The sequence below is a fragment of the Drosophila suzukii genome, chromosome 3, assembly GCF_043229965.1.
Source record: "Drosophila suzukii chromosome 3, CBGP_Dsuzu_IsoJpt1.0, whole genome shotgun sequence".
In the NCBI taxonomy this organism is placed as follows: domain Eukaryota; kingdom Metazoa; phylum Arthropoda; class Insecta; order Diptera; family Drosophilidae; genus Drosophila; species Drosophila suzukii.
In genome coordinates this window covers 4,766,840-4,789,904 of record NC_092082.1, presented here as the reverse complement: position 1 = coordinate 4,789,904, position 23,065 = coordinate 4,766,840, and the positions used below count along the sequence as shown (strand labels likewise).

Genomic DNA, 23,065 nt, shown 5'->3' with positions numbered 1-23,065 from the left:
AGCGCTCAACGTAGAGCTGCCGTGCGAGACATGACGTTAGTTCACTTCGATAGCTCTACGAGTCTGCACGTGAATTTTCCCTGGGCTCTCGGCTGTCTTGACTTCTCAAATCTCAAAACACACAATCTCAAGCTCAAGCCTGAAGCTCAATCTGTATCTCAATCTCAATCGACATCGTATCGTATCCGGTCAACCCATCTACCCAGTAAAACACACATTCGAAATCGAAATCACAATCTGTTTCGCGTTTTGACCACTGAGTAATATTCATGATCTAAACCGAAATTTCCCTCGAATGGTGAAATTTCCCTCATACAACAAAAAAAATAAAAAGTGCCAAGTGTTCAAGAGTGCTAAACAAGAAATTCTAAAGAAAAATCAAATAACCAAATGAAACAAAATTAGCCAAACGCTAGTCAAGCTAATAAGTAAACCGTGAAATACCAAGCAAATTGCCGTCGGATTTTCGGATCGAGCTGACCAAAAAAAAACTTGTTGAGCGCGCTCGAGGGCCACGCCCCCCGCCAAAAAATCGAAAGATATAGATAGAATATTTTTGCGCCTGCCACGTTGCCCGTAAAAGACGTCAAGACGGTTGCCTCACGGTTCGAGTGGAATGAGCATAGGGACCCTGGTCTTCCTTTCGATCGATCGGTGTACAAAGTCGTTAAACTGAGCCCCAACTTGGAGCCCTACCCCGCCAGCGTGGAGGGCCTGAACAGCCCCAGAGCGGTGGGGATGGCCGCGACCTCGTACATGACCCCGCCGAGCGGTGACCTGGACATGGCCCTCGGAGGCGGTGGCTATCACACCTCGTCGCCGCGATCGGCGGCCGATGCCGGTGAGATGAAGTACATGCAGCACCATCATCATCACCATGCCGCCGCCGCGGCAGCCGCCCATCATCAGTTGCCCTCGTCGCCCTCGCCGAATGGTCAGGGCAATGGCACAGGATTGGGACTGGGTCCCGGCTCGGGACTGGGTTCGTGGAGTGCCCTCCATCCGGATCCATGGTCCCTGCCCACCCATCATACGCACCATCATCCCGCCGCCGCTGCCGTTGCCTCGGCGGCGGATACCGTCAAGCAGGAGATGTCGCATCTCTCGCAGCAGACGCGCATCCAGCAGGGCATGGCCTCGCCCCATGCCGCCTGGCACGCCCCCCATGCGGGCCACTATGCGCCCACGGGCGGCTCGCCGTTGCAGTACCATCATGCCATGAACGGGATGCTCCATCATCCGGCACATGCGGCCGCTGCGGCCCATCATCAGAGTGTGGCGCCACTGCATCATGCGTTGCGCGGGGAATCCCCACAGTTGCACATACACCATCACATGGGCGGCGGCGATAGGGATGCCATAAGCGGCGGCGAGGAGGACACCCCCACGTCGGATGATTTGGAGGCCTTTGCCAAGCAGTTTAAGCAGCGCCGCATCAAGCTGGGCTTCACCCAGGCCGATGTGGGTCTGGCCCTGGGCACCCTCTACGGGAATGTCTTCTCGCAGACGACCATCTGCCGCTTTGAGGCCCTACAGCTGAGCTTCAAGAATATGTGCAAACTGAAGCCACTGTTGCAGAAATGGCTGGAGGAGGCGGACTCGACGACGGGCTCACCCACGTCCATTGACAAGATCGCCGCCCAGGGGCGGAAGCGCAAGAAACGCACCAGCATCGAGGTGAGCGTGAAGGGCGCCCTGGAGCAGCACTTCCACAAGCAGCCGAAGCCCTCCGCGCAGGAGATCACCTCACTGGCCGACTCCTTGCAGCTGGAGAAGGAGGTGGTGCGCGTGTGGTTCTGCAATCGGCGGCAGAAGGAGAAGCGCATGACGCCGCCGAATACGCTCGGCGGTGATATGATGGACGGCATGCCGCCGGGTCATATGCATCACGGTGGCTATCATCCGCACCACGACATGCACGGCAGTCCCATGGGCACCCACTCCCATTCCCACAGTCCGCCCATGCTGAGTCCACAGAATATGCAATCCTCGGCGGTGGCGGCACATCAGTTGGCGGCCCACTAGCAATCAGAAATCCAGGAGTCGAACTCAGCTGCAGCTGCGTCCACTCCTGCATCCCTCAATAGTCTAAGCCAGCAGCAACAGCAGCAGCAGCAGCAGCAACAACAGCAGCAGCAGCAGCAACAGCAGCAACACCAGCAGCAACAGCAGCAGCAACATCAGCAGCAGCAGCAACACACACCGAATACACCATCCTCCAGTGCGGGCTCATCGGCAACGATGACCAGCCAGGTGATGTCGCCGCAAAGTCCGCTGGGCAGCTCCTCCGCTGGCAATCAGGCTAACAACAACAACAACAACAATAGTAGCACCAACAATAATAACAATAATAACAACAACAATAACAACGAGGAGCAAGTTAAACACCACCAGCAACAACAACAGCAACAACAGCAGGCATCCAGCATTGCAGCCGCTGCAGCAGCCGCCATGTACATGGATCCCATGCGCTACCAGCATCCGCACCACCCGCATCCGCATCCGCACCAGCATCCGCACCTGAATCCCGCCCACCATCCGCACCTGTTCCACACAAGCGATCAATTGTCGCAGCACTCGCAGCAGCAACCCGTCGGCGGTGCCAGCAGCAACTCGCAATTGTCACCGGGCGCCGGTAGCAACAGTGGTCTGCCGCTCCAGCCGCCCAGTTCCGCCTCGCCGGCGGGTTCGGCCTCCTCGGTGCTCGGCGGTCATTTGAATCTGAATCCGCTGCACCAGCACCACCACTACCAGCACCACCATCACCAGCAGCACCATCACCACCAGCAGCAGCAGCAGCAGCTGCACGCCCGCCGCCTCTTTGAGCTGAGTCTGCAGTTTGGCGCTGCGGCGGCACCGGGAGCGGTACGGCACTTCAACAGCTTTGGTGGGGCGGGCGGAGCGGGCGGGGAATAGCATTCGTCGGCCGCCTGGTTCGGCTATGAGTCCTCCTAGGACTCGGCGTCGAGCGGGTGGCCGCAGTTCAAGCGGGAGCAGCCCTAGAATCGTACAGTCGAACTTCTCTAACGCGAACTCAGTAGGTTCGAGATATACGCCCCCCGAGATAGCTACCTAAAGTTTAGCTAACTCAGAGAAATTTTCCATGGTTCGAAAGTCTAAAGATCATTTTTGGAATTTTTCGAAAACCTCAATTTCAAAATTTTCTGTAGTAAGACTTTTTAAATATCAAAAAGTATTCTCAAGTTCTTAAATATGTTATATCATCTTTTCCAAATGTAATATTACGAACCATCTCCCAGTTTCCGTTAGACAAGTTCGACTGTATGCAGATCTATAGAAATAGAGTTAAGATGAGGTCCGTTGATGAGGTTGAGAGATCGATCTTTTTTACCAGTGCATTAATCTGTGTTAAACTTCAGCTTAAAATAGGAGCAGGGAGTGGAGTAGATGAAGATGGAGATGGGGAGGCTGCCATCCACCAGTTTAGTTTGTTTTTAAAGTTTGAAAAACTTGCTTAATAATTAAATCAAATTAACTAAATTAAATGTAAACGAAAAATTTCCTTTGTATAAAGCGAAAGAAACACGCAATTCAAATCAAACGTGAAACCAAGTGATGTTGTTTTAACCTAAAAAACTAAATGCTAAAAATTAAACTAAATGAATGAGAAGAAAACTAGTTAAAAGTGCGACCCGAGTGTTAAAGAAACCAAAAAAGACAAGCAAAGAAAACAGATTCCTCAGCTGCTCTCCATAAGCAAGGTAAATGTTTCCATGCCCAAAAGTCCACAAAATATTTTTTCGTTCAACACTTTGTCGCCGTCTAGATCAAGTTAAAAAAAAGGCTCAATGAGAAATGGCAGCAGTAAGACAACTCGGTCGGTTCTAGCTAGGGTTTAGGTTCTTAAGCAAGCCGTGTTTATATATATTATATATATATAGCCAGTAGATTGTACTCTAAAAAATTTATAAACAAACAAAACGTAAAACAAGATGGTAAAACGAAAATCGAAAAACGTAGAATTTAACGCGCGGCGAAGTAAACAAGAATACGAGATGACAAGAGGATTAAGTAAAATATGAAAGACACTCCAAAACATCTGTAAATAAAAACTTACAGTTAAGTCATATTTTTTAGCTTTAAATGCAATTGTAGATTTTTTAATAAACCCTTTAAGAAAAAATCAGAAAAATACAACCACAACCGAAAAAAAACATAAACAACATTTACAAAATATAAATTGTAATTTCTAGGCGGTAATTTTTAACGAATAGGCACGTGAAGTTTAGTTACTTAGTACTGTACTTTCTATATAAGCAAGGAAATCGAATGGAAAACAAACAAGAATATAGCTAAATCTTAAAATTTAAACAAACCAATAATAATCAAATACAACAAATGCTAAATTGTAATATATTAATTGATGTACATTAAAAACAAAAGGCAGACTAAATGCTAAACAACAAACTTGAAATTATTTCAACAACAAGAATAAACGAAAATTGTGTAAAAAATTCCTCTTTGTGTTTTTTGATATACGTTTACATTTTAGTGTACCTACTTTTCTATTTTCTTATTTACGACAAACGAAAAACAAAAAGTAAATCAAACTTTATCTTTTGGGTGTATCTTTATAATATAGAATTAAACGAAATTTTTGTTTAGTGTACTTTGTTTTGGTATGTTGAAAACTATGCTATAAGAGCGAGAGAAGTGAAGCCGAATATTTAAGATTAAGCCATGCCCTCAACTGTATAATAAATTATATAGCCGTACATATATATGCAACAGCAAAGTCAACAAAGCGGTGCATTTCCACCCACACCACACACATCCACACAGAGGAAAACCAAGAAGAAAAAATTAAAAAGCAAAAAAAAACTCTTAAAAAACAAATAAAAAAGAATATTATTCGAAAAAAACCGTCCTTTTATTATTATTTAATTAGCGGCTCAATTTGTTTGCGTTTATTTTTCGTCTGTTTTTGGTTCGGCAGTTTATGAGTCGTTGGTTTTGACAGTTTTACAGGAATTTTACGGCCACCTTTTGCAGATGCTGGTTACGATAGGGCGTTAATATCGATGGAGTCGTGATAATTGCGCGTATTATTAATTTCGTTTGTTTGCTTAAAGTGTTCGGAAAGCCATTAAACAATTAAGTGGGCATATTATAATGCGATTGGCTACGTCAGAGAGCGAGCAATTGGCAATTAACTAACAACACCCCTCGGAGATCGAGTTATTGGGCTCGTTAATGAAAGTTGCCATTAAAGACCGTGGCATTTCGTGAAATTACCCTTTTATAAGGCCTTAAGTGCTGCTGGAAGCACTTGATGGATCTCTGTTTGTCCCTGGTCAATGCACAACCGTCAAAAAAATATAAACCGGACGTCAATCGGCGGGCGATTAAAGTGACAATTTACCAGATTTACGCGGTCAGCAGCGATTTATTTAATTCGAGAAAACGAGGAAAGCTTTTCATGAATTCGACTCTTAATTTTCTGCAACTCAGTTTAAGATTGGATTTTTTAAATTGAAGTTCTTGTACTAATTCATTTTCTATCTTCTAATTTTCCCATCATTTTTAGTGTACTGCATCCTGCGATAGCTTTAAATTTACCCCCTCAACTTATTCCCCGAAAATCTAAAACAAATTCATAAAACATCATTAAATTCGCCTCATTCCATTCTGCACATTGCCCCCTGCCACCTCATTGCCATCTAATGTACCGCACGCTTTTAACATTTAATTCATAATTTAAATGCATATTTCATTGGATGTTGATTAACAATTTCGTACCGAAATGATATTGGTTAGTAATTCTGCATAAAAATTGCATCAGCCTGTAAATATATCCCGAGCCCTCACCCGCTTTTGTGTGCGAAATAAATTGGCATAATTGAAAGCCAGTTTTAGGCTTAAATATATAAACAACAGCCGCGAAAACAATAACAAACAACAAATAATAACAATAATATACACATATAATACAGAAGCGCAAGTGCAATGATTTTTATTTATGCGACGGCATTAATGCTTAAACAAAACAAAAATGTCTGTTGTTATTTTCGCTGGAATTGAACTTTTGGCGCGTGGTTTATAATGTTTCAATAAAGCGTACAGAAAATGGAAAATAAAAATGAAAATTATATTTTCCACACCAAACACAAAATCCACCCACGCGATGCGCTCCATGCACTTGAACAATATATAGACAGTATTATATATCCACCCATATAATTATTCTCTATGCTCTCTTAATTATTTTCTAACAACGAAAAAAAAATAAGTTGACGGCGAAATGAAATGAAATTTAATGGGGAAACAACATGGCTGCCCACAAGCCTATTTATACGTTTATCTATTGCCACCTGCCATTTTTGGGGTAGTTGAAGCACACACACAAAAACGCACACCCACTCGGGTAGACGAAACCTGCCCCTCGGGCTATATAAACTTTTATATGGAAAACGGAAAGGAAAGGTTTTTTTAATGGTCATGTGCTAGTTGAAATACGCTTTAAGAATTTATGGGATTTTCGGAGGATTGTCCGAAAGAAATTGGGGGAAATTCCTGACTGATTACTCACAGTTAATGGATTTGCTAGATTTTAATATGAAGTGTATTATAATACTAAGATGAAAGGTTTATAAGGCTATTTTATGTCAAAGAACTAGATTTGAATGTTATACGTTATTCAATGTCAAAAATATTTAATTAAAGGGATAGTTATCATATTTTCTATGATTTTTATTCTTTCTATATTATAACCTTTTTTATAGTAAGAAGACTTTCTAGGGTTTTTGATGATAGGAACAACTTATTAATGAACTCTAATGGTTTATTTTAATACGTTTGTTATAGTTCCATATCTTTATTTGTTATAGTTATACTACCTTTTTATAGAGTCACTCTACAGTTAAAACACATTCCACATTATTTGATGATAATAGAAACCACTAATATACGAGGGCAAATTGTAGTTTTCATTGGTTTTAATGTTACCGTGCGTGCCAAGTGCGACAGCGGCAACACCCCCTACAAGCCAGCACACCCTCCCCCAAACACATATTATATATCCCCGACTATACCCATATATCTATATAGTGAAACAGAAACAGAAACCCCTCCTCGAGGCAAACACCGACATTTTCATTATTATTTCGAGTGGAGTTGGTTTTTTATTATTTCGCGTGGCAAAGCAACACGCCGCCTGCTTTTGTACATTTCACTGTGTGTGCTTTTTGGGCTGCGTGCATACAACCGTGTCAATAATTACCCGTGGGACTGACACGACCAACGAGAATCATTCAAATGTTGCAAAGGCAGCAGTGGCAGAAGCAGAAGCAGAGCCACCAGCACCAGCGATCCACTAACAATGGCTAAAACAAAAGCTACGGCGGCAGCTGAGAGACTCAGAGGCTGGCAAGTCGGCAGCAGAAGTTGGTAACGGAGCGTCGGGCCACAATGGCCGGGCATATTGCCATTGTGGCAGTACTGGCACTCCAGCTATAGCCCCGGCAAAATGGCTGACACTAGTCAACGTCACCGAAAGAGGGCTGACGAACTGGCCGACTGACCATCTGCCAGGAGCGGACTATACAAGGCTTGAGTATGAATTTAAATAGTTAAAAAATGTTGATAAACCTACTTTGTAAAATACATTTTTAAGAAAAATATTTCATCAAAACCATTTGAGACAATGTTTATATAACACCTTTATTTTTTAAAGCTTCTATCCTTCAATTTTCCATTCTCATTTCAAAAAGATTCTATACCTCTTTCAAAACAGGGTTAATAATGAGATTACGGGATAAGATTACATATATTATATGGGTATTCCGTTGTCCGTTGATTTATTGATTCTTAGATAAATTGATTGCAATAATATCATAATAATTTATGAGTAACTAAAAATGTATATAATAATCGTATTAATACCATTTTACAAACCATAAAAGGATTATTTTCAGAATGTTATATCTTAGGCCCAAACCTACGAACATTTGAATTGTATTTCCTATATTCCTTTGAGAATATAAGATCTTTCCACACTTTAGAATAATCTATATAATTTTGTTTTAAAAGATTTTACATTTAAATAATTTTAAAAGATTTTCTCTTAGCCCTGGAAAACTCCCATAATCCGGACCTGTGATTGGGCCGCACATTTCGCCTGTGTGACTTGGCTTTTGGCTTCGGCTGGGCGACTTTTTCACTGCCATTCGGAGTGTCGGGGACTCTGTGCTCATTATCTATGCTTCCTTTGGGAATTTTCATTTTCTTTTTCCGCGCTCCTCTTTATTTTTTTCAATTCTGGCCGGTGTGCGTTCGTGTGCGACAGTTCTGCAAAGAAAACAAAAGAAAAGACAGATGAACAACACTTTCCAGATGGGAAGTACGTATATAAAGCTATATATAGGTAGGTAAATCAGTGAGTTTGCTATTGTACATCGTGGCGCTAATTACAAAATTTATTGCCTCTTAACAGAACCCTCGAATACGTAAGTCGAATGCAGTCAAAAGCGTTGGAAATTCTTTTTAACTACCCACAAAAAAAGATATATATTTAGAAAGAGAGATACTCCCACCAGCGAATTAAGCTGTGTGTAAAGTGCAAGCGAAACAAGTCACAAATTGAGATGGGGCAGGTGGAGGTGGTGGTGCTGGTGGTGCTGGTGGTGCTGAAGGTGGTTCGGTGGTGCGGGGGCTGCCATCCGACACCTTTGACAGTGGAGGCACTTACAGATCAGCAGACACCTAGACAAATAATGCGGGCATGCTATATACGGAAGATCATTGTGATATATGTATAAGAGCTTTAGGGAACACCAAGGGGAAGTTTGAAATGTTTCGAAAAAGTCTGGGGAAATTTATTAGGCAATCTATTAGTACATTTTCTTAAGTAATGAAGGGGCAACTGCTTTAGGGATTCTATAAACAATGGTATCTTTGCAAAGTACGTACCTCTAAAGGAATGACTCCTTTATCCATTTACAAAGCAGGCTTGAATCTACAATTCAAAATATGAAAACCGCAAATAAAAGGAATTATTTTCCTCGTTAGTTAGCGCTTACAGTGCTAAGTGGAAAATTAATGTATCTAAAATCAAGTGTACCTATATGTGTTTAAGGTATATTTGTGATTTTGCTGGATTATTAAAAAACATGAATTAATATAATTACTTATTAATTTAATTGAGTATTTATACGGAGGGTTTTATTTATGTCAATTATATTTTGAAATCAACAGATTGACCTAAAAAATTTAAAACAATAAGAGTTCTTGATTAATATTTCTCAATGTTTTTAGTGACTTTGTAAAATTACTTCATTTTTGGAATGGTTACCCAGCCTTCTGTTATTTTTTGAAAATTTAAAATATATGTCTGAGTTTTTAATACATGTTTTCTGTACTCATTAATGGTTATAACTTTTAAAGCCACTCTCGCAGCCATCTACCACTGCAATCGACTTCGAAACAAACATCTCTCTAATAAGCAAACGCAATTGATGGCTGAACCATGACATTGTCGCCGGTCTCCGGTCGCCGCGAGTCGCCATTTACGTCTCGTGTGCAGTCCCGGCCAAAACCGAAACTGTTGAAAATGCGCGGGTTATTAATGGCTTTATAAGCTGCTGCCGTTGCTACACCTCGATCCGCACCTCCGGGGAGGCTTTGGCAAGCAAATTGGCAGCAGTGGCCGGTGGTTCACTTGTTGGCTAAGAGAGAAGTCCAATCCGGAGTCCGAGTCCGCGATACCAAGACCGCCGCGATCGAGCGGCGCAGTGTCAAAGCCAACCACTTTGCGATGTGTTTTTTTTGCCGCTTTTATTGGCAATGTGCTGCTGCTCTTTTTGCTGCTGTTTGCACACATTTTTAACGTATAAATAAAAAGGCAAATGGGTGGGGTGGCGCGCAGATAAAGTCAAACTGTGGGCCACCCTGGCCCGGGTCTCGAATCCACTTCGAACTACAAAAAGTGATATGGGAAAAAAACTATGTTCTCACACACAATTTGCAGACAGTCGCAGACGTTGCTTGACATTTGGCCAAACGTCTGTCGGCCAAAACCGGCAACAAGGTCGCCCAGCGTTCAAGATAGCTATCTCAACGCAAATAGGCGGTAGGTGCACTGGGAGAAATTATGGTAGAGTCAAGAGATTAAAGTTACTATGGGTTACTCAGCCATTTTTAAACAAATTTTAACAACAAAGTAAAGTCTTTTTGATGATTTTTTTAGCCACCAATACATAACTGAAATGCTTTCAAATGAATTTAAATTTCTTTAAATTCCCAAAGAATGTGTTTTTAATTCTTAAATAATAGCTGACATCTGAATAATATTTTTCCAGTGCATTTCAGGTGCAGCATAGAATTTGAAAATTTAAATTTCAAACCGGCAAAAGGCCGTGAACGAATGCCATCGGCATCCAGCGGCGGTCAAGTGCATGGGGAGCAGCTGATTTCGACGCCGATGCCGCAAAAAGCGATGCGATGCAGTCTGCTCGCTGGCTGCCATAAATCTCTTAATGAAAACCGGCAATAATCTTTTTGCCGTCGGCCAAACCGAACTGAACCGTACTGAGCCAAACTGAAGCGAACCAAACAGCATCCTGGAGTCAAGCGCGAAAAAATGCGCAAAAGAATTAATAAACAAAGTAGCCGGGCATGTTGGCATGCCCCCCCAACTCAATGGGGGATGAACAATCCAAGTTGCAACTTGCGAGAACCACGTTGCAGTAGGAGTTTCAGTTTTCAGTTTGAGGAGGAATAAAAGTGGAAGATGGGCGAGTTATTTGCTGCGCATGCGCGCACGTGCTGGCTGCCTTCTTAATGCTTTTCAGCAGGAGATGTCGATGCCACGCAGTCGTCGACGTTTTCCGTGGCCGCACGTTTTTGCACTCGGCCAACGCTGCGCATGCGCATCATCAAAAGACAAACAGCAGCGACGGCGGCCGACGAACGACGACCGACTCATCAAAGCGCCAGCATCGACTGCATTTGCATTTCTAATTTTTCCAGCATTTTTTGCATTTGCAATGCATCGCGAATGACGCCGCTGTGGCTGCTCGGGGCGGCGTGGAAATGGCAGAGGTGGAAAATGTCGAGGCGCCGCTTCAGCGTTTCCTCCTGCTCACATTGCCAGCCCGAAAGGCACTGGTTCTAACCTCTAAAGAAAAGCCATTACGGTACTGTATAATATGCATTTAGAAGTTATTGTATGAAAAAATAATAAATAAAACATTTGTGGTCAGATTTGTACCTCCAAACATAGTGCACATAATCGAATCCAATGAATTTCGATAATATAAGAAGGTTACATTATCAAAGAGATACATTATCAAAGAGATTTTCAATGTTCTTTGAAAAGAATTTTAGAAAACAAATGGTAAATTTATTTATTTACAGTAAGGTACAGATAATTAATGTATTTCAGTATCATATTTTCAGAAGTTTTTCTTTTTACTCTTTACCAGTATATATTAAACCAGAAAGTTCCCAATTTACTTACAAAAATTGTTTTTCAAAAGATGTAAAGAATTAATAAAAATGTTGTCCTTTGAAGTTAATCAGTATTTATTCCAACATCTTGCCAAACTCCCGGATTGGTAATAGTGGAAAATTTTAATACTTCGTATCTTCTATTTCTCTTTCAGTTTTGCGACCTCTCTCTGCGCTTCTCAAAAGCCGCACCTAAGTCATCGATATACTTAAATCAGATGCAAATCTTTGGTAACGAATATAAAACTGTAGAGACCGAATAGACCTCCCAGCTATGAGTATTGTCGTCGGGTTGTCTAGACTTTCAAAATATGACAGATCATCATCCGAAAATCCAAAAATATGCGTTGAATCAGCTGTAACCCAAAAATCCGCATCAGCAGCAACAACAACGGCAAACAGATAAAAAGCAGAAGTTAAGTTTCGTAAACGCATTGGATTTTTGTTGGTGTTGCCCTTATTGTTGTTGGCCGAATGTTGTTAGTGTCGGGGGCAATTTGACTACCGAAAAGTATTAAACAAAAAGCCCTCTCAGCGTGGCTGAAAATCAATACAAACAGCCCGGCAAACGGAGGCCAGAAAAAGATTGGAAAAAATAAATGCTTAAATATTTGCAAAAGAAATCGCTGGAACTGGAAAAAAAGAGTGAAAAATATAGGTATATAAAAGTAAAACAAAAACAACCTTTGGCAACGCGGTAGCCATAAATCAAAGTCGCGTTAATGAAAGCGCAATTAAAACGGGCTTCCACAGTTTTGTGGGGCATTCAAGGGGAGGGCGGGCAGCATATTTGGGCCAACTTAAAGCGCAGGAAATTAAATTTTATGATGCCGAGTCGCATTGGCAGCTAAGTTGGCCATTTGGCCATTTGGCCAGACCCAGACCCCAAACGCAGGCCAATGCAATTGTTGTAGTTGTCGCGCCACCGCCGCCGCCGCCGCCGTCGTCGACTGCAGTTAAATTTTTGCAGTATTCGGTTTTCAATTCTGCAGTTTGCAGTCGTCGAGCTTGTAGTTTCTTTTGCTGTCTGAAAAGTTGCACAAGGTTGGCCACCGCCGCCGTTGACGGCTGCGAAAAGTTTTATGCAGCGCCACTGACACCTACACCCACACTCGTCGAGCCCGACTCCAAAGTCAGGCGAGAGCGGCAGTAAGCCATAAGCCATAAGCCCGGCCAGACTTGACCTACAAAACGCCGCGTCGTCTGTGATTATGGCGCCCTGGGCGTACCGATGACTTGGGTTCTTGGGCTCTTTGCCCCGCCGGTTCTGGCCGCTTTACTGGCCGTCCTGATTATTGTGACAATTTGCAGGCAATTGGCCGTGGCGTCATAGCCCGGATCTAGACGGATTACTCGGCTTTACCAAAAAAACAAAGCCAATTTGGTAGTTTAAAAAAGTGCGGTAGCATAATTTCCTAAATAAAAGGACATACACCTGATTTCCACTAAAAACGTATGTTTTCCTCATTAAATTGGTATTTTACATTTAGGGCCTCTCTCTGCGCTTCTCAATAGTTGAAGCTAAGCTATTCATATAATTTAAGAAAAAGCTCTTTCAAAAGCAGCTGAAATTATTAAAAGTAATTGAGGATAGCCCAACTATAAAATAATCAGGAGTCAAAAGTAACTCGATGGGAATTCATGGGAAACCAAACTGATATCGATTCGGGCCACTCATGCCCTAACCAAGGCTATAAACATTTCAGCAATTCACACAAAGCTGCTTAATTGAAATCAAAAAGTAAAAAAATCAAGGGGAAAAAAGACGAAGTCCGAGCGCTGGCCGCTTGGTAGGCCGGTCGTCGCCTGTTTGGCTTACTGACCATCAGCTTCATTACCATTAACCAACTGTGGCCACAAATCATGCATTTAACGCCTTCTTAACAGGCCAGCAGGCAGTGCAGTGGAGTTGGGAGTCGAGTTGGGAACTGAGTTGGGAACTGGGCACTGGGCATTGGGAATCTGCGATGTGGATGTGGTTGTGGATGTGGCTGTGTAGCGCCTGCAATCAAAACTGGCAATAAGCATGCAAAACAGCCGCAGCAAACGAAATGAAATGAAATCAAACAGGCTTGGGCGGATTGGGGGCACCGGCGGAGGGAAGTGACCCTGGCAATGGGTTTTTTTTTTACTTTTTGTGGTCAGGTGTAAGTCCCAAGCCTCGTTTATTGAGTTGTCCGAGAAACTGAAGCTCGAGCCGGAGGAGCAGCCTGATGAGCTGTTGATGCTGCTGATCGTGCCAGTTGACAATTACACAACGAATAAATGGTGAAGAGGGGGTTAAGAGGAGGGGCATTTCATTCTGGCCTAATGGAGCGATCGCTGGCCAATTTTATGGGTCTTCGGCAGCAGGCAATTGGCTACCGCTACCAGTTTGCATGAATGAATGAATGGGAGCTCAGTGGGAAACTGAAGTTGAGGCTGAATCTCTGGCTGCAGACGACTCATTCGGACGACTCGGAGCCATAAAGATAAAAAAGGATTTGCTAAGTGACTGTCTTCGGGTGCTAGTGTGTTTGTTGCCTTATGTCTGGGTTCTGTCAGCTTGTAAATCAATAGGAAGTCACATCATCATCAGCTCTCTGACCACGAAACGAGTTAATTCGTAGTGAAGACAAATCAATCCATCAGATTATTTGGCATTAGCAATTTGACTGAAATACGAGAGGGAGTGTCGGGTTTGTCTTTGTTTTTAGAGGGAGTTGGGGTATTTTCGCTATAAGAAAAGGCTGGGATTACAATATAATTTATCAGAAAATGTAGGTAATTGAATAAAAATTGTTTCCAGAATTATATGCTTGGATAATAAATGTTAAATTTCACTACTTACAATGGCTTAAAACAGATTATATTAAAGATGTTTCGGTATACAAAAAATACTATAATTCCATTCCAGAATATTTTAATATTAAAACCGAAGCTTCCAGAGAATCCAATCTTCGTTTTCGCCTAGCCTCCTAATTTCCCTTCTTGTCAATAACCAAACGACTTAATCATAGCTTCGACAAATCAATCCATCAGATATTTTAGCATAAACAATACAAACTAGACTCCACAAAAAACTTTATAGAGTGGCTGTTGTGTTTTTTATGGATTTGGCTTTGAATAACCTTATCGATTCCGCCATATGCTTATATCCCAATAGTCGTAGTCACTTAATTTCTACAAAGGAAACTAAGTCCCAGATCAGCGGAGTGTCTCTTTGGCCAAGAGTTAAAGACCAAAACCGACCGGGCCACAAAATTAGCCGCTCGTAAAAAACCTGACACAGGCGCACGTGCCGTTTTCGAAATACCCGTACTCCGAAAAAACGCTGAAAAAAAAACCACAAAAATCTGAAACGCCTCACTACACAAACAACAGGCTAAACGGCTGGGGCCAAAAACAACTTGGCCAAGACAACAATAATTTCACTACAACAACAGCAGCCACATCGTCATAAATACCTTGTCTTCTGGCCGTTGACAATTTTGCGCCAAATTTATTAACCAGAAATTGATTGGCCAAACGGCAATCATCTATGGACGAATTTTTTGTCTCTTTTTTGCCTCAGCGACTTCATAACTTACTATTAGCCAAAGAAAAAATAAACTCAACTTTTATCTGTTTGTTTTTTTTTTTTTGGGTTTCGATAACGTTTTGGTCCGTTGAAATTTCGCATAATTATGATGCCTATAAATTTGTTTTCTTTCATTAGTTAAAGTTAAAGTTTTCTTGTTTTGCTCCGGCTTTTGTTGTTGCTGTTCCTCTTATTAGACGAAGGTCAACGACGACATAAAAAGTCAAATTTTATTTCAGTTGCCAACAATCCGAACAGCAAGACAATATTGGCCCCATGTGTGAGTGCCGAGTTTTATTTTACGGACATTTTAAAATCGATTAAAATATATGATTGCCATCTTATGGGGGCTAATGCTCAGTTTGTTTTGATTTAAGGTTGTCTTTAACCAAAGGTTGAAACTGGGATAAATTGAGTAAGACTAAGTGGGTATTTTATATGCAAGCAAACAATTTTAAGACTAATATTTTGGGCAATATACGTCAGAGATTGAGTAAGACAATTTTAGTTCGGTTATCAGGAGTTTTAATAGTAGACCACCCAGTCCATAAGAGAAATATGTTAGAATAATAATCCATCTTGAGATAGAAATAGCAAAATAGATCAACATTTATAAAGGAAACGGTTTACCTTATTAACTGGTTTAATAGTTTTGTAACTCATTTGTTTAATGATGAAAAACCTCCATTTTAATCTATGGTTTAACTATTTTTTTTTTTTCATCATCACACTTTTGAGATATATTTTCTCAGAAATAAAAGAAAATTTGAATAGCTAGTCACAATTTGCATTTACTCTTTTCAGTGCTCTGCTTTTTATAGCTACTTAAAGCGGTTTTTATTAGTTTCTATTTTACCATTGTTTCGACTCGATTTAGGTTTTATAACTGCTATTTGTGCAATTGCACGGAATTGTTTCTTGTGGTTTTTATGGATCCATTAGTCGATACTAATTTCGGAGCGGCACACGCTCTAAGTAGATCTCGCCCCACTCCTCCAACTGATAAGTAAATGAGCTCAGCTGGGGGCACTAAAATTAAAATCGATGACAATTTTGGGTGAAAGTTTCCGTTTCGTTCGGAATAAAAAAAACCGTTTAAAAGATAGAAAGTAGGGCGTGGCACTGAGCACCCACCGATATCCCTTGCCCAACACTAACGACTCTATATTTGATTGCAATTTATATGCCACGGAGAGTCGATCTTCTGCCGTGAATCCCCCTTGATTTTTTCGAGGTGTTGGTGTTGTGTTGGCTACATCAAATGTGCAAACAAGCCACATAAATCTCATATAAAGCGAAATTATTTTTTACTACTCAATTGCAACAGCAGCAGCAGCGCCTTGAGTCGCTGGAGTTTCCCCGACCGGACAAAAGGGTCCTGGCCAAGTGCATAAATCTCGCACTGCTCCTCCGACTTTTTGGCCCGGCTCAACTCAACTCAACTAAACTGAACTGAACTGAACTCATCTCAAGTGCCCAGTCTCGATAGTTTGTTACGGGTCCGGGTCCGATAAATAATTGCGTACATTTGAACAAATCGTGTTTGATGTTTGCTGTTTGCTCTTGTTGTGTCGACCTGTGTTGTGTTGTCTTGTGTTGTTTTTCCCTCTCACAGTGTTGCTTTTTATTGGCCTGGCTGTATATTTCGGTTTCGGTTTTGTAGAATTTTTTGGCTTGGTCAATGCTTTTATTGCTACACATGTTGCTCGGGAACAACAAAATATAAAACAAGTGAGGAGTGGGCTTAAAGAACACAACTCGACGGATGTGCTGCCCTACAGGAAGTTGCGGGAAAATAATAAAATAGGTATGTCTGTCTCACTTAACTTTCTAAATATATTATAAATTAATAATCATTCCTGTCACTTGGAACTTTTATTAAAATCAGATTAATTGAAATCTAAGAACCATCCTTCACCTTCTCTTCACAGGGTATCAAACGAGCAATCTATTTTTCTCCCTCCTTACATTGATTTGTTTTTAGTACGTTTTCATTGAAATTTATTGCATTTAACAAAATTAGCTAAGCAAATTTATTAAGCACTCTGCCTGGGCATTTGGTTTATGAACCCTTCTATCCAAAAAAGAACATACCAAGAGCTTCACCATTGATGAATCTCTCAAATCGACTTGCCTTGGCTTTTGCCACGTGTAAAGCATTTCGAATCAAGCCAATCAATGAACCCATTAAAGTTTAATCACAATCACGTAAATAAAATGTAGAACTTGTCGCATAAATTATGTGATTGCCAACAGAATAAAACAACAAAAACTACACAACCAACCAAAATCGCTGGAAAAAATTAGGCAAAATTTTAGTTTTAATGAATTGCAAATTTATGCAAAATTTCGAGGAGCGCCAAAAAAGAACTTGACTTCTAGTTCATTTAAACAGATATTTTTATACATATATGTTTCATTTGACCAAAGTCGTAAAACCAAAAATGTATCAAATTAAAAAATGAGCCAGCGTGAAGACCACAATAGTTTAATGAGAAAGAAACCTGATGGCAGGTCTTCCAATTTCCAAAAATGTAACTTTCGAATTTAGCGGTACGCCTTTTTATTGAAATCCAACAACGCATAGATTTCTGGGTCTGTTGTTGGTGCCAACGTTGTTGTAGGTAGCCCATTCTTTAGGTTGTCAACTCGATGAGACATAAATTTACAGAAAGGCCAAAACGAAAAGCTGAAACTGAGCTCAGTCTCAGCCAAATGGCGGCAAATGGTTTTTGGACACAAAGGCCCCACCGGCCCCCAACCATTCCGGGTTCCATCTCCATCTCCAACTCCCAGCGATTGCGACTGCGCCATGCTGTGTCACTTGTGCCCCCCGACTAACTTGCTTTTTCCTCTCCGTTTTATTTATTTGTATTTTTTCCTCAGCATTTTTTTTTATTCATTTTCATTTTTGGGCTAATCAACGCCATGACCAACCGACTCTGAAACTTCGGGGTAGCTATCTGCCATAAATTTCCGTCTTAGCCCACATGTAAAAAAATCTATGCTGCTAGAGAGTTCGATCTGAAAATGTTTTGAACCCGCTTTGGAGCTTCGCCTTAATTACGAAGTCTCGATAAGGCGTCGATGGCTCGGAACAAATATCGCTCTCCCCCGGTAACAAGTGTCTTGGCGGCTCTTTGATTAGCCACGATCGCTTATCGGTGGGATTGATCGGCCTCTTCTTCCTCTATGCATTTGTAGGTTTTAATTTGGCGCTTGTTTTAGTTTTTATTATCGATCACACGGATGGGAGGGTTAGTATGGCCAATCAAGGGATTTGGGAAAAGATATTTCAGTTATCGAAAATATCGAATTTTAAACGATATCCGATATTTTCGATAACTGAAAAATTTAATGGGAATATTTTCCCAAGAATAATTGATTACGGATGTACAAATACAATAACTGTTGACTAAACTTTACATCTAAAAAAATTATTTAATTCGATATAAGCCCATAAGTGTTAGTACCTTCCAGGTTTTTCAAATTATAAATATACCATGCTCATTAAGGGTAAACTGAGATTATGTTTTGTATCATATTATGTATCATATCATATATTTCTTGATAGAGTATTCTCACTTCTGCCAAACACTTAACAAGAAACTTTTCCATTTTGATTATTGCTCGCCTCATTTTTTATTGCTGATCAAATTTGTTGTGGGAAAAACTTAAGCAGATAGAGCCGAGGCATCGAGGCTGACGAGCTGGCCAGCCAGACGACGAGGCTGACTCAGAGGCGGGCCCACGCCCATTTTCAGCCAGCGATATGGCTATAGATCTCACAATCAGAGACCCTACAGGTTGCCATTTGGCGGCAAATGCAACTGTGAGTTAAAAACAGTGTGCATTACTCAGCGGCCGGGCGGCTGAGCAGCATTTTTAATTGAAATAATTGCGGGTTGAGTTAATTAAACGATAAATAATGTAATTGTGTATAAAAAGGCGATTCACAGAGACGCTGCGGCGAGTCACGGCAAACAATGGTGGCTAGCAGCCACGAAAATATTGCACATAGGTTGGGTTGCATAATGCACATAATGCACACAATGTCTTGGCATTCTTAACCGCAATCGCTGACTGGGACTGTAATTAGTGGCATATTTGTTTCAGCCCAGTCACAACAACGGCAAAGTCGTTGTTTGGCTTTGATTGATTATGGCCAACTTTGATTTGCCTGGCTTAATGATGCCGCGACACCCCCTCGTGAGTCAAAAGAGGGAGCGTGGGTATATTCAATTTAAAGGAGAAAAAAATGAATTGCCCCGTAATCGAAGGCGCGTGCGCAGCGCACCCGTTTATCCAATATTCATAATCGATTCGAAACAGTTTAATGATATCGAATCTTGTAGCTGTCACATAAAAAGTGTATAAAATGCTTGAAATTATCTTCTCGCCCGATTTTCGATGCTGCTGAACCGCAGTTCAAACATGTCGTATACTTAACATTTTGCACGCGGTAATATTCTGCGGTTCACCAGGTATTATACACAACTTTTTTTCTATAGATATAGGTACTAACTTGTTATAGGGCTGCAATAAGTGCTAAATGTTGTGCTAATTAATCAAACAACTAATTGACTGGAAAAACCCGACGATATATCGGGCTTAGCATCCATTTTCCCCAGATCAGGGTGTATCGCACACAATGATCTACAAAAGCCCCTCATCTAGAGTTATCTGATCATAAATGGGAATTACCTTGGCTTGCGATATCTATATACTTTTGAGGAGCGCCTGATGTACTGCAATTTATTGTGTGGTTTTTGTAGTTCCCATTTAAAAATAGAATTGTTTCAATTAAATTATTTAATTAATTGTGGCCGACCTTTCTAAAAGCTGGACCATTTTTTCTTCGATTCACACTCATTGTTAGCTAATCTTCCTTCACAATTATATTATATCATATTAATTGGCCTCATTAAGAGGGCTAAAGTCATTTCATTGACCTTGATTTTCCTACATAATTTAAAGTTGTTTCAGTCATTTATCACTGTGATTTTCACTTTGTAATCTCGGATTCACTTACTATATCTACCCACACATGACGGTCTCCTACACTCCGATCCCAGCGAATGCCAAACCCAAGACAGGAGACCGAGATATGGAAACAGAAATAATTATTTCTGCGGCATTTCTGTGCCCAGTCTCTTGGGGCGCCCGCGACCTCCCTGCCGAGGTCCTTTCGTCCAGTCTTTACCCTTCAGGACCCGAGTCAAAGTGCAGACAGATAGCGAACGAACAGGGAAAGGGAAGGGATACAACACCAAAAAAATATGGGTACACTGGGAGAAAAGTACAGTATGAAATCAATGGCAAAATGTGATTTTTACCATGCTATTTTATTTTGTTTCGTTTTATCATCATCACCATTTTACCAATTTAAAAGTTTTCCCCTTGATCCTACCGGATGGAAAAAACTAAATGAAAATTAAAAATGTAATAGATATAAATCATAATATTAAATATTAATTGGAATTCTAAATAAGAATTTTTTAAAATAAATTTGTTGTTTTAAATTATAGCTTTATTTATTTATCCTTCTCAAGAGAGCTTTGGGAACTCAGTTTTCCGGATTGATGGAATAAATCTAAGTCTTGGTATGGTATTTTTTTCCAGTGTAGACCGCGGCACAACATATTTGCGCTGTGGTCCCGTGGTCAACCAGGGCACTTACGCAGTGCCGGCTTTAACCATGCCCCAGAGCCATGATGCGGATGCTGTTGCGGATGATGGAGCTGCTCCTCCAGCCTCGATGACGATGACGAGCTGTCCCGGCTCCTTTGGCAACTGATTTCGATTTCAATTTGCAATGGCTGCGCTTCATCGTTCACGGAATGCAAAAAGCCAAAACCAACCGACCGACCGACGGGCAGACAGACAGACAGACCCAACGACTGACTGGCTGGCTGAGGAACAAACAAACAAATGTCTTTTAATGGCCACATAGAGAAGTGGCTTGTGGTTGCTGTTGTTGTGGGCGCAACAAGGCTTGCAACGCTTCCTGTCAAGTGATTTATGCCACAGGCAAGGCAAGGCTCAAACTCAAAACCCAACTGAGATCCAACCCGAAACAGGGCTCCAGACTGAGACTCTGGGACTCTGATTCAGGCTCAGACTCAGACTCATACTCAGCGGACCTAGCAACTAATTTTCCTGTGTGTGTTTGGTGCAGAAAAATTGACTGTCTTTTGTCTGTGCCGGATTCTTTTTCGCATTCGTCTTGGTCTTGTCTCTTTTGTACACTGAAAGTCATTTAAGATCGTAGTCTTACTTACTTAATCTATTTGATATTTTAATATGATTTAAGAAACAGTAGTACAACAATATTAAAAAAATAAATGTTTTATATCCTTCGTTAAAGTGAACGCAATTATTATTTGTGCCCCAGAAATAATTTAAATACTTTTTTATTAGTTTTACTAGATTCTACTGGAGAACAACATCTTAAAATGAAACATCTTAAAACAAAGCTTTAATAGAATTGCTTCAAATATTAAAGGAACAAAAAATGTACGAATAAGATTTTGTGGTTTAATTAGGCATCATTAATATTTAATTGCCTAATTCTAGACACCTAAATATTTAAGGTATCAATTTCATTTCCTAGATATCAAAATTATTTTTGTTTTACTTAAATTTTCATACTTAAAATTCATGTTACCACGGATTCATTTTATTTTGTTAGTTCATGTTATAGGCATTGTAATAAAATTCATTTTAAAAATTTGATACATTTTCTTTTGTTTTAAAAATGACTTACATTTTCTCCGAGTGCACTTCTTGCCTCGCTGATCTGTGATGAATGTTGGCAAGTACCACGCACTTTTTGCCGCTTGTGTAGGTGCAATTTGCGCAATCATCGGATGTCTGCGATCCTCGCTTTGGGCTCGGCGCGTGCTCGGCTTAATGGAGGAATGCTTCCCCCAATTGCACTTAAAAAACAATTCAATTTGCCATTGCCGGGTCGGGGGCCGGGCGATTTATGAATGAACCGCAAATCAGTTTAGGCTTGGCCAAAACACGCACTCACACAAACGCTCACTCACTCACTCGGATGGCAGCGGCTTATACAGAAAATTAATTAATGACAATCAGTCAAAAAAAGTGGGGAAAAAATACGCAAACGAAATAATTAAACGGCAAACAGGTATTCAATTTCCATTTCAACCAGCCCATTCTACACACATTAGTCAGTCAGTCAAAGTCCGTCATCTCTTGGGGTCTTGGACAGACGGCAGCTTCTCGGGGCTCTCTGTTTGTTTTGGTAATGAAGCTCATTTCCGTTGGGCATACGAAAATATGCATATATGCCTTGGATAGTTGAAAATATAGTTAGTAGACGGTGAGAGATTTCAAATTATGGATAGACCTCCAATCCAAGTTATTAAACTTTCTTACCAGTATGACCAAATACTCGTTTGAAGAACGTCTCTTCTAAAATATTTTGTTGTGTGGATTATCTTTCTGGCCGCTAATTTCCATTCCGACAACAACTCGTCCGACAGTTTAGCATTTCAATCAATTTGAGACCGCGTTCCATCGACAAGCGCGACAACATCTCCCTGCCTAATCCAATTCAAAGCAATTATGCCTTATTCGCGTTAATTTATTATAATAAATGTAAAATACAATGCAGTCGTTTGTTTGCCCGTGTTTACTTTTTTGTTTTTCGGCATTTTGTGAAAAATTAAAATTTTTGCCAAGTGTTAAAATATTAATTATTTAAGCGATACACGCAGCATTTTTGGCGCGCGACTCTTGTATATTTTATTTTTTATTTGTTATTTTTTTTCGAGTTCCGTTCCATGCGGCGTCTACACATGTTTGCTGCTTGTTTGTTTGTTTTAAAAATTGTATTTTGTGTTGTTTAATGAATGATTTCTCGGTTCAAGAGCTGCGAGAGCAAGTGAATAATTATCATGGATTTTTGGGGTGTTGTTTTACTGTTTTATCTCACTTTTTGATTGACAAATTAACTGTCACGATTTTGCGATGTTTTTTTTTCAATATTTGCATTTGTATTTTATACATTTT

The 23,065-nt window shown here is 40.8% G+C and overlaps 1 protein-coding gene across 1 annotated transcript; it reads left to right on the top strand.

Moving 5' to 3' along the window:
• Positions 1-29: 29 nt before the first annotated feature.
• vvl (ventral veins lacking) lies at positions 30-4,883 on the top strand. The gene is given in 1 exon segment (XM_017079329.4): positions 30-4,883. A coding segment is annotated over 1 exon segment (2,265 nt). The 5' UTR covers positions 30-738; the 3' UTR covers positions 3,004-4,883.
• Positions 4,884-23,065: the final 18,182 nt, after the last annotated feature.